Source organism: Callorhinchus milii, unplaced genomic scaffold (genome assembly GCF_018977255.1).
Source record: "Callorhinchus milii isolate IMCB2004 unplaced genomic scaffold, IMCB_Cmil_1.0 Scaffold2, whole genome shotgun sequence".
NCBI classification, from domain to species: domain Eukaryota; kingdom Metazoa; phylum Chordata; class Chondrichthyes; order Chimaeriformes; family Callorhinchidae; genus Callorhinchus; species Callorhinchus milii.
In genome coordinates this window covers 52,152,138-52,163,579 of record NW_024704743.1, presented here as the reverse complement: position 1 = coordinate 52,163,579, position 11,442 = coordinate 52,152,138, and the positions used below count along the sequence as shown (strand labels likewise).

At 44.6% G+C, this 11,442-nt stretch overlaps 1 protein-coding gene across 3 annotated transcripts; it reads right to left on the bottom strand.

Annotated features, from left to right (window-relative positions):
* Positions 1-225: 225 nt before the first annotated feature.
* On the bottom strand, positions 226-11,170 carry irx4b (iroquois homeobox 4b). Of its 3 annotated transcripts, none has more exons than XM_042332138.1 (6): positions 11,140-11,170; positions 6,304-6,469; positions 5,647-5,898; positions 3,613-3,719; positions 1,977-2,287; positions 226-1,646 (listed from the first exon to the last, which is right to left on the bottom strand). In XM_042332138.1, the coding sequence occupies exons 2-6, from the start codon at positions 6,346-6,348 to the stop codon at positions 895-897; spliced, it is 1,467 nt and encodes a 488-aa protein (XP_042188072.1). In that variant the 5' UTR covers positions 6,349-6,469; positions 11,140-11,170; the 3' UTR covers positions 226-894. The 3 variants fall into 3 exon arrangements, with proteins under 3 accessions (XP_042188072.1, XP_042188073.1, XP_042188074.1); XM_042332139.1 differs by lacking the exon at positions 11,140-11,170 and adding an exon at positions 6,755-6,766; XM_042332140.1 differs by lacking the exon at positions 11,140-11,170 and adding an exon at positions 6,755-6,763 and having other exon boundaries at positions 6,304-6,462.
* Positions 11,171-11,442: the final 272 nt, after the last annotated feature.

Sequence of the window (11,442 nt, the reverse complement as noted above, 5' to 3'; positions counted from 1 at the left end):
AAAGAGTTAATATTTTAGGCATAAACATAATCAGGTCATTGATTTATCCAGCAATAACATTGCAGCACCGAGTTCAACTGCAATACGCAATAACACTCAAAATGTCGCTGGCTGAAGGGAAGGCGATTGTACGCGTGCATTATTTTTTCACTGAAAAAAAGGGAATTTGTGCTATGCGAGTGCGCGATGGTGTTCTTTAATATATTTTACGAGTTGCAAGTTATCTGCACAGTATCTGGAAGAAATAAAGCGAACAAAATGGGTTGTGCAAAGGTTCATGTATAATATATTTTCAAGATGTAAAACTGAAATTATATCGCTTTAACCTAATTTTAAATCAGTTCCAACTACCGATAAATACGACACTCGTTAATTACCTCTAAAACAGCACGTTTATTTCAGTGCACATATGTTTAACATATACTCTCGTATCTTTTAAAGCCAAAGACTTGTGCAATGGTGTAAACTTTTTTTTTAAACAAGTGTTGCTTGTGACTCGTTGCAGAGCTGGATGGTAAGACACACATTTAAAAAATGGAGTTTGGGAGAGAATTACATTTGCATGCTTTTAAGCAGATTTCGAATTCCAAATCTAAGATACCCATTTCTGTAAACTTTGAGATGTAAACTTTACTGCTTTGTTCTACAGTATAAGTTCAGACGTGCGTTCCAACATGGATTTGAATAAATTACACAACACTATTCAGTTAAAGAGCTCTTGAGATCATTTCAGTTGTCTTGTGAAAGCTTAAAACAGTGACGAAATGTATAAAGTCTAATAAAAGACAGGCTGAGCTTGTGAATAGAATGCCTCAAGTTAAAATTCAGATCCTTGCGCCTCTTCATTGTGCATCAAAAGGCTCCAGAAAGAAAAAGTTTGCAGCATTTGTCTTGTTACGAACAAAACATTTTGTTTCCTGTTTTAGGAAATGCTGAGAGGTCCTTGTTGGTTTCTTGCTGGGGTAAACCCGGGATTTGTCCTTTGATCATATTTGTAGGGGTTACCAACGAGCGTCCCATTGCCTCTGTATCCAACATACCACTTTTGGTGGTAGCCCAGGAAACGGTGGTGTTGGTAAATGCCTGGTTCAAAGTGCTGTGCCTGAATAGAGGGTCATGGAATACCCCATCCACCCAATTCCTTAGGGTGGTCACTGGGGAATCGTGTCTGTCCACCACACTGGTAGGCATGGAGATCAAAGGGGGAGAGGAGGAGACAGCCTGCTGCTGCCGTTTCAGCATGCAAGATGGATATTCAGTTTGGCTCAAGGAGGTAGCGGTTTGAGCGAGGGACCAGATCCGAGGCTTGTTGTCCAGCATCTGCTGGCTATGCTGCTGTTGGAAGCAAAGCTTGGTTTCACACCCTCTCTGTCCTCCTACCATTAGGTCTTGCTCGGAGTTAGTCATCACTCGTTTGAGACAGTCCTTGACCTTCTCCGAATCTCGATCTCCTGGTGTTGGCAGGGTTATCTTTAAAGAAACCTTCTTGCAATGGTCGGGCTGACATTCTGCAACCCTGAGCTGATTGTTGTCCAGTTGCTGAAATGGGCCCTTCAACTCACACTCATCGCTTTCTGTCTCGATCCCATCAAAGTCATCCAGGTCACTCAGCTGCAGCTCCTCCTTGTCCTCTTTACATCTGGCATCTGTCAAAATACAGTTTGAGAAATGAAAAGATAATTCAAGTAGCGCCTAGAAATGGCCTTTAATCCGCCTGTCACATAGTTGCATCGAGTAACAAAACAATATAAAATGATTTAAACTCTATAGTTCTGTTTTTCCATTGACTATATTTCATTATTTAATTCTTAATAACAAGGGTGTACAATGTTTCCTCGATTTTTTTTAGTGTTGACCTGTGGTTTTATGCGAGCCACCGCATTTAACTATGGAAGCACCGACCATCAGAAAACCTGCCACTAAGTGAATCATAACATTTTGTCCAGGGAGAAGGTAACAGTGCAAAGCAGACCAACCATCCTCATCTTTATCGTCGTCTTTGTCATTCCGATGTTCCTCCTCGTTATCGCGGTAGGATTTCTTGTCATCGGTGCATTTATTTCTGGGGGACCAGGTCATCTTGTTCTCCTTCTTGAGCCTTCTCCTGGCGTTGGCGAACCAGGTGGAGACCTGGGTCAGGGTCATCTTGGTGATGATGGCCAGCATGATCTTCTCCCCTTTGGTGGGGTAAGGGTTCTTCCTGTGCTCTTGCAGCCAAGCTTTCAGGGTGCTGGTCGTTTCTCGGGTTGCATTTTTGCGCCTGGTTCCTGGGTCCACAGCACCATATCTAAGATTATTTTTTTAAAAAAAGAAAAAGTTTATATTTAAGAAAAGGAATGAAGACACCATTTTAGTGCGAAATTATTATTGTCAATTATTTATACGCAACGTGGGTCTGTGAAATTGCACAGTATCATTAAGATCCCATAGATTTTATACTGAAATGTGTTATTATATATAAATAATTTAATACGAATGACCTAAACTAGGTAATATACCAAAAAATAGCAGGCCGATATAAACGATGGGTAGAAATTGGAACTCTTCTTAAATAATTTGCTGTAATATCTTAACTGATGTTGCGGATATTATTTGAGCCACAGTATTTTCCCTACTTTTATATTCTAAGCCACAAAGGGGACGTTTGTCCTCTTTACTTATAACGACCAATTTACGGAACATAAAGCACAAGTGATGTGTGCCTTTGTGTGTGACAGGTGAAAATCCTGTGAAGTCCACATTTACCTTCACTTCACTTGTATAATATTTTACCTCTGATGCCTGACCGAGGTGTGCACGCTTTTAAAATAAAATATTGATCCGACTGTGACAAAATATACGACTGAGTGAGCGCATGCTAAATTAAATGGAAGAATAAATGCTTAACCTATTGAAAAATTGCCAGGTGAACCCATGTTACAAAGATGACTGCAAATGGACAATGGGAGTTGGGGGAGAAAATATCTATAATGACCAGTCAGTCGCTCACATCTCCAGTTACATCTCAAGAGCATTCGCCTATACCTGTTGTTCGTGCTTTTGTTCACTATAATTATTCTTGCAATGCACTATTCAGGTACATATAATGCAGCAAACAATAATATCATTTCCTGCTCAAATACAATAGTGAAATGTGTTTTAATAAGACACTCAGCGCCATTTGAATAATTAATGCAACTTAGCCAAGAAAGGTCACACACACACAGTGGGCTTGAAGTGTTGTCGTAACTTAAGTGCTTTCTGGTAATATTGAAACTAATAAGTACTGTATATATATATATATGTACCAATACAACAGTATATATGCATACACTGTTTCAACAGAGGCCACATCATTTCAACAAACTGATAAATATAGTCACCTGCGTTCAACACACAGACACACACGAGAGCACAAACCAGTTTAACACTAACTGGGTGTTATGTTTGGGTCAGTTTTCTGTCTATTTGCATTGCTGACATGAAGAAAGAGTGCTAAGCGGGTGTCCGAAGTGGTCGACGGCTGCCTTTCACGTAACGGTTCAAATACACGAGTCGAAGGACTCTGGTGATGGTACATGTTCTTCGAAACCACCTTTCTTTGAGGCTCTCAGCGCGTATGCATTTGCCCACCTGTCATACTGATACTGTCCCAAGGTGGGATCGTATGGGTAATAGGCAGCTGCCTGGGCGATCCCCGCATGCGCAGATCCTGTCCCATCCTTGGTGTCAAAAGGACTCTGAAAGAGACATGTGGACAGTTCCCGACTTCATTACCAACACCTCGACTTCATCCCAAACTCTGTGGCTGATGGATGCCTTTGATCCGCAAAAGCAGCTTTTTTTGCAACTGTGTCACTGCGGCGGCGGTACTGCAACCCGATCAGTACCGACAACACGGTGCTCAGCTGACATTTAATGTGCAGGTCCAGCCGTCCTCCTCGTGTTATGTCAGTGCTTTTTGTTGTGTGCCCCAGTCCGGATCAGCCCGGGATTCGAGCCATTTAAACAGAGGTAAAAAGGGGTAAAAACGCGCGAGCCGCTTCCAGCTTGTGATGCCTTTCTTTCTTTCTTTCTTTCTTTTTTTTAATTCTAAATTGAGGATTTAGTTCATGCAATTCTTAAAAAAAAAAATGACAGTGTTATTTTGCGGTTTGACCATGGCTGCTCTGAAATGTTACATGACATTCCCCTGCTTGGGAATTGATCCACAGAGGAAACTTCAGTCATAGCCAGTTATAAAGGGACCTTTTCAGGCAGCTGTATCCATAATATAATTGATGTATGTTTCTCCAGCACAGAAACAGGCTTATGGGACCGCAGGTGCCGCTTGCCAAAATATATAATTAAATAGAATGAACTGACCGCAAATGCCTCCAAACTACGTATGTGTGTGTTTTTTTTTTATTTGTATTTACTGCCAATGACTGTTTCACGGGCTCATGTGCAGTAAAGCCAAATGCAAGTCTCCGACGGTGCACTGCAGGCCCTGCGAATCCGAACCTTTGCCAAGATTTCCAATGCGGTTTTGTTAAAAGAACTAGAAATAAAAATAACAAAAAGCCTCTCCCCCCCACCCACATTTTGCTTGAAGCGAGACGCGGAAAGAACATTTTTTTTTGGATAAAGTCATTTTTGCCCAGCAGTAAACAGCGCAAGTTGAGGCTTAGTTGAGGTCGGTTGTACTTTGAGATCAAGTTACGAACTGCAGGCAAGTGGGATATTGCACACCCTCCATCCACCCCCTGTTTTAATGCAGGGACTCCCCTCTCTGCACCGACAGCCACGCGAACTGAAACACTCGCTCTGAATTAAAATAGGAGATGATGATGGTGATGGTGATGATAAGCCAACGTCCGAAAGGCTATACACCCCGAGGAGAGTAAATAGTTAGAAAGTGAAATGGGGGGTTGGTTTCTCCCATCAAACTCAATCGGGGGTGTGGGGGGGTGGGGGGTGTGTGGGGGGTGTGTGTGGGGGGTGTGGGGGGGTGTGTGGGGGGGTGTGGGGGTGTGGGGGGTGTGGGGGGTGTGGGGTGGGGGCGTGTGGGGGGGGTGGGGGTGGGGGTGTGGGGGGTGTGGGGGGGGTGTGGGGGGTGTGAGGGGGTGGGGGTGGGGGTGTGGGGGGTGTGGGGTGGGGGTGTGGGGGTGGGGTGTGTGTGGGGGGGTGTGGGGGGGGTGTGGGGGGGGGTGGGGGTGGGGTGGGGGTGTGTGGGGGGGGTGGGGTGTGTGTGGGGGTGTGGGGTGTGTGTGGGGGATGGGGGTGTGTGTGGGGGGTGTGGGGGTGGGGGGTGTGGGGGTGTGGGGGGTGTGGGGAGGTGGGGGGGGTGTGGGGGGGGTGTGGGGTGTGGGGGTGTGGGGGGTGTGGGGGTGTGGGGGTGGGGGTGTGGGGGTGTGTGGGGGGGTGTGGGGGGTGTGGGGGGGGGTGGGGGGGGGTGGGGTGTGTGGGGGGTGGGGGTGTGTGGGGGTGTGTGTGGGGGATGGGGGTGTGGGGGGGGGTGGGGGTGGGGGGTGTGGGGGGTGTGGGGGGTGGGGGGTGTGGGGGGGTGGGGAGGTGGGGTGGGGGTGTGTGGGGGGTGTGGGGGTGTGGGGGTGTGTGGGGGGTGTGGGGGGGTGTGGGGGGTGTGGGGTGGGATAACAATAGGGAACAGATCAGAGGGCTACTTACCAGGGAATAGAAAGCGGAGGGGTCTGTCCCATAGGTGACATAGTTGCCATATCCCTGGCTGGTGGTGTAGGGGCTCCCGTACACCCCCAGCGCGGCTGCCGAGTTTAGCTCGTGTCTGGCCGTGGCCAACAGTCTGCTCTCATACACGGGACAATACACGGGGGTCTGAGCCGAAGCCGCTGCCCCGGAATCCGCCAGCGTCCTGCCGCTGGATTCACAGCACGCACTCAGCGGGTTGGTGGTCATCAGAAACTACAACAGCAAATAATTAAAAAATAATAATATATATATATGTCGCTGCTGTCGAATGTCTGCTCCGGGTTTTTGGACCCTTCAATCCCAACGCTTTCCTTTCTCCAGACAGCAACATGTCCCCTGCAGGACAGCGCGGCTCTCGTTATTTTTGTCCCCGCGCACTGTTACGGGGCAACTCAATTTAAACGACTGATACGTATCGATATCGTCCGAACTGAAGTGAATTAAAGATTATCGCTCGCCTGCCAGCGATTACATCCCGAAATGGTTACCAGCAATCAATTAGCCACACCACACTCCCCCACCACCCCCCACCACCCCCCACCACCCCCCACCACCCCTCCTCCTCCTCTCCCTCCCCCAGGACCCGATCAAAGCGATCGAAGGATCGATATGACTCACCTGAGGTGCAGATGTGTAGGGGTATCCAAACTGTGGGTACGACATTGTCCAGGGCTCCCCACATCCAGAAAGAAGAGAGAGATCTCCACGCCTGATCTCCACGCTATTGCAGTCTTGTTCTGTTTCACTGTACCAATTGATTGGCAAGCGCACTGGCTCCTAGATGCTTGATAGGGCGAAGCAGAACGGCACATTTAATTTATTTACATAAAACTAAACTTTTTTTTATATACGGCGGTCGTGTCCTTACGGCAGCTTTTTTTTATATCTCGAGTTATTTTTTTTTTGAAAAAAAACGAAGGCTGAAATCGCTGGAATGGTTTTAAATCGAAACTGTTTGGCAGGAGAAAGCACTCACCCAAAACACACACACACACACACACAGAGAAATACACACACACACGCACACACAGAAATATACACACACACAGAAATATATATACACACACACAGAAATGCAGTCGGATAAACTGTTTTGCAAGTGAACTTAGTTAATATCACTGGGTGTGACGTCAGATGAAGGCTGTTAAAGGAAAAACCATTCCTCCTTAACTTCAGAATACTTTCAAAGCAGGAAAATGAACATAGGAGTTGTCAAAACACTGTCAATCATCTATCAGTAGATTTTGATTCCCAATAGGTAAAATATCACAATTGAGCCAACTCGAGCCATTGACGTACCTTGTATATTGTAATGCAGATAATGTTAGGTTGGGTGACTCAGAGTGCGGTCCCTGTTATTGGGTTAATGGTTCTTCTCTGATCGCTTGGGATCGAGCCCGAATTTAATTAGAAATATATTAATGAACAGCTGCAACTTGTGCTCCACCCCATCGCAATAGACTAATAGAGGACAGGCACACAGCCTGGAAAGTCTACACACAGTCAAAGCAACAGTCAGCTCCACAATATTTCAATCCATTGATGCTCGCTACTTTTATTCATATAAACCCCCAGCCAGTCAATTAAACTGACAACCAGCTGTAAAGTGCAAATCGATTCTAGATATATACAGTATTTTGTAGCATATGCATAGAAGATAATAAGTCTACTTTTTATACGCAGTATTAAAGTCTGAAACTACAAGAGGTTGTCGATTCCACTAACAGAGTCACACAGAAAGGTGCAAAGTTTATCGGAAACAATAAACAGCGGGTGTGTTGGTAATTTGGTCTACACGCCACTGTGGTGTCAATGATTCCTGAAACATTGAACGCTGCCGCATCCTTTAACTGAAAACCAGAATAAAGGTTTTCTAGTGTATATGAATGGTGGGTCACAGAGGATTGTCGCTGCCACTGAATCAATGCAGGAACCTGAAGCATTGCATTTAATAACCTAGGGTTTGTGGGGTGAGGGTGAGTGTGCATACATTACCTGAAATAATGGAGCCAAAGTGCACTTGGTGCCGTTTTAGCACAGCACCTTCTCCACATTGTGAATGCACCTCTCTATCTGTGGATTTTATCTATCAGAATCTATCTATCTACATAGACAGATAGACAGACGGGCGGAGCTGCCTGACTTCCTGTAACAGATAAACACACTGAAGGTCCTCTCCACCTTAAATCATGTCTTGCTTTGGTGGTAGATTTCTGTACAAACCCATGGTGTGTAGACTTGCTCAAATGTTCATGGGTTCAGACATGTGAATAGCCGCGGGGTCACACTCTAATTAATGATGATGTTCTACGATTCTCCCCAGCTGGAAGACTGCCTCCAAGAAACGAATCTGCCTGCTTTGACAGCTCGATAGTGGGTGATTGATGACTATCCAGAGACCACAGTCTACATAATATAATATCTTCTGCATAATTGCTTCAATTTACAGATGAAAGTACGTGTTCCCAAATTGAGTTAGTCTTTGTAGAACAGTATTTTGACATATTAAAGGCTTTTTAAAAATAATGAAAATTACCTGCATTTAAAATATCCAGACGGATCAGCCAGTATATTACCAGACATGCAGTTGAGCACTTCTACCAATACAAATTGCATTCTTCCAATTTGGTTCTCAAAAAAATATGCAACTTACAGAAACGGTTATTAAAAAGTTGCTAATAATTTATTTCGCGAATGAACTGTGAAGTGGGTTTATTTTTATTCTTTCAGCAGTAAAATATAACGTGTGTGGGCCTTTTATTGAAGAAAAAGTTTGAGTGTTAAGTAATTCGAGAACAGTAGTTTCCTTATTCATGGTGCTATATTTCTACAGGTGCACAGTATCCTGCTATTTGCATCTGACTGTACCCCCACCTCCCCCACCCCACACACACACACCCTCCCTCCCTCCCTCCCCCACACACACACACACTCTGTGCTGGAATAGGTCACTTATTAACACGTTCACCTTCTCCTGTGCGTTCTCATGTCATTGCAATCACTTACCAGGGAATATGGGTCGCTCGCTTGCGAATTGCAAATTTAGTGAACTTCATTTAAGTGCTTGGCGCAATTATATCGCAATTTTAAGATATATAACTTTTATTCTTAATTGCACATCAATTTTCGAAGCCTATTCCATATTTTTTTCTCTGCTGTTAATATTGTATCCCAGAAGTTCAGATCGTCTTATGGCTTTATGTATGAATAGACTCCAGGGTGATATTGTTCCTGTTTTGTTTAACCCTGTGCAGTTCGGAATAAACTGAACTATAACTATCACATTTGCCATTCACAGGCCCGAGTCGGTTTGCTCGCGATTTAGAAAGAACAGCTTTGTCCTTTGGGGCTTTGAAAACAAGACAGAGTGGGCAGAGAGAGCATGTGAATGTAGTGCAATCGGGAAGCGTCTGTCTGTACATTACTCTCTTTAATAAAGGTAATAAAGGTAGTCCTGTTGTGTGTGTCAAGATATCAACCACTACAAAACTTCGAATAACCTAAGAAAACGCATTACCAATGCACGAGTGAGCACAGGAGATGGTGATAATGGGAACACGTAGGTAGGCGTTTGGAAGCGAAGGTCGCTCGCACATGTCAAGTTATTTTCCCAGTGCTGTAAACTGTTTCAGTGAGATGACGAGACTTGATGAAGAATAAAGATAAAGAAAGATATCAGTCACAACTGCAAGTTCACAATCTTTGTAAACGGTGAACAGGGTCCGACCGAGGCTTTTTCTCCTGTTGGATTCAATAAGTGCTGTTAAAGACACCAGTCATACAATCACACAGAGGTCCTGGTTTACTTGTATTTGCCTGCTAATAAGATTGTGTATTGAAATTACAAAACAAGATTAAACAATAGGGTACACACTTACTTTGCACCCTTTCAATAATTATATTGGCATTAAAATGGAAATGCTGCATCGACTGAACAGAACTGTAATACCAGTGTTTTATACTTGATTTTAAAAAAATACCAGCATGATGTAGACCGCTGGCTACCCTTTGCCACCACCTATAAAACCCTTCTGCCGTATCAGCAAAGGTTAGATGCATTTACAGCGTGAACTGTCACCCCCCCACCACTCCCATATCGTTTATTTTTAACTGACTGTGTTCTTGACGCCTGCACTGTATATTCTGGGCTCCCTTAATAAAAAGGGGGCTTCTTCCTCCTTCGCTCTTCCTCAATCCCTCTCCGCGTAAAGCTACGAGGAGCGAAGTGGCCCATGAAATATTTAGGCACATCAGTGTACATGCTGCAACCGAAAGCAGCACTCCCTGAAACGGAGTCAGGAAATGTTCACGTTAAAGATTTAAAACAAACGTGACACTGGCTGACAAATAACGGGAGAGCTACATGTTGTCCATTTAGAGCGGTGACATGAGCAAGTTGAACGCTAAAGCGAGCCATCAGCGCCCATTCCCCCAGTCTCAGGCTCCCTCCACCAGTTCAGGGGCATCAGATCGTCTTTGCACAATCCTAAACCGAAGGAGGGGAGCAAGGATGCATTTTGCCTACAAATAATAATAATAATATACAAAGAAACGTGTGCGTGTGTGTGTCTTTGTTAAAAAGTAGAGAACACCCACAAAAGAAGAAACTTCGCCACGTTAAACCTACCTTCGGAAGCAATCGCTCGAAGTTAATTATTCAAAGGTTTAAAGACCACAGCTATTTGAGATGTCGCCTTGCAACATTTTTAGGGTTGATTTAAACAGACACTGCAGGTTTCCAAACAGCATCTATCAAACGCGTTCACAATTCTGAGCGACATCAAGGTTACTTAAATGACTAGTTATAAATGAACACAATGCAGTTTGAGCTCCCAGTTTTAATTCACGCCACGTCAAGATGAAACTTATTCTTTCGAGACATGTCCGTAGAAGGAGTCCTGCCTGATGCTCCTCGTTGTGCATTGTGCATTTACCCTCTAAAGTCAAAGTTAAGATGCTGTTATTCTTAACTCAACTGTTCTTAAGCACATGATCTTTCTGAAACACAGAGATGGATTTGATGGATACTGACTCTAACCCAGAGTTTACCTGTGCAATTGACTGGTAAATGGACATCCTAAGTTGACAACGAATCGCCCGGATCGTCAATTCTTCATGTCCCGTTACATTAGGCCAAATTGAAAAATAAATGCACGATAAGATCTTGCATTTACGTGACTGCATTAAACGTCGAGTTCTAACTAACAGTGGATGCAAACAGTTTTCAAGCAAATTCCTTATCGGCAATTTGCTCACGATACAGATGGTCCTTTTAAATGTCAGTACTTCAGCGCACGGATACATAATTCCTATTGTCCACAGACTTTGCAAAGTTTACAAAGAGAACTCCCTTACAATAAAAACAACACTCGGCGCGACCAAAGGCGAATGCTTGTAAGCAGACACGAGAGAGAGAGAGAGAGAGAAAAAAAAAAGGGTGTTTTATGTGGTTACCTGTTCAGTGCTCGCACGTTTCCATTGGTATGCCCGCATCCATCAGGAAGTTGAGTTGAATTGTCGCTGCGTCCAAGTGCGGAGTCTGCAGATCTTATTGGTGATGTCTGCAGAGAGAGAGAGAGAGAGAGAGAGAGAGCTGATGCAGGCATTTCCCACTCGATCTGCTCCACGCACAGGTGGGGATATGTTTTCAGCCCCCGAGCTCCACAAACACTTCAGTAACACAGTGACGTACTGGATCTGCACAGCTCTGCGCTTCACTCTCCTCGAAGATGCAGTATTCCCCCCGGAGAAGTCTTC

Excerpts from the sequence above, each read along its gene's own strand:
- irx4b (XM_042332138.1), bottom strand. The coding sequence starts at position 6,348 with ATGTCGTACCCACAGTTTGGATACCCCTACACATCTGCACCTCAG. Across the intron at positions 3,720-5,646 it reads CCTCCGCTTTCTATTCCCTG|AGTCCTTTTGACACCAAGGA; the intron begins GTAAGTAGCCCT and ends TGTCTCTTTCAG. Across the intron at positions 2,288-3,612 it reads GGACAGTATCAGTATGACAG|ATATGGTGCTGTGGACCCAG; the intron begins GTGGGCAAATGC and ends AAATAATCTTAG.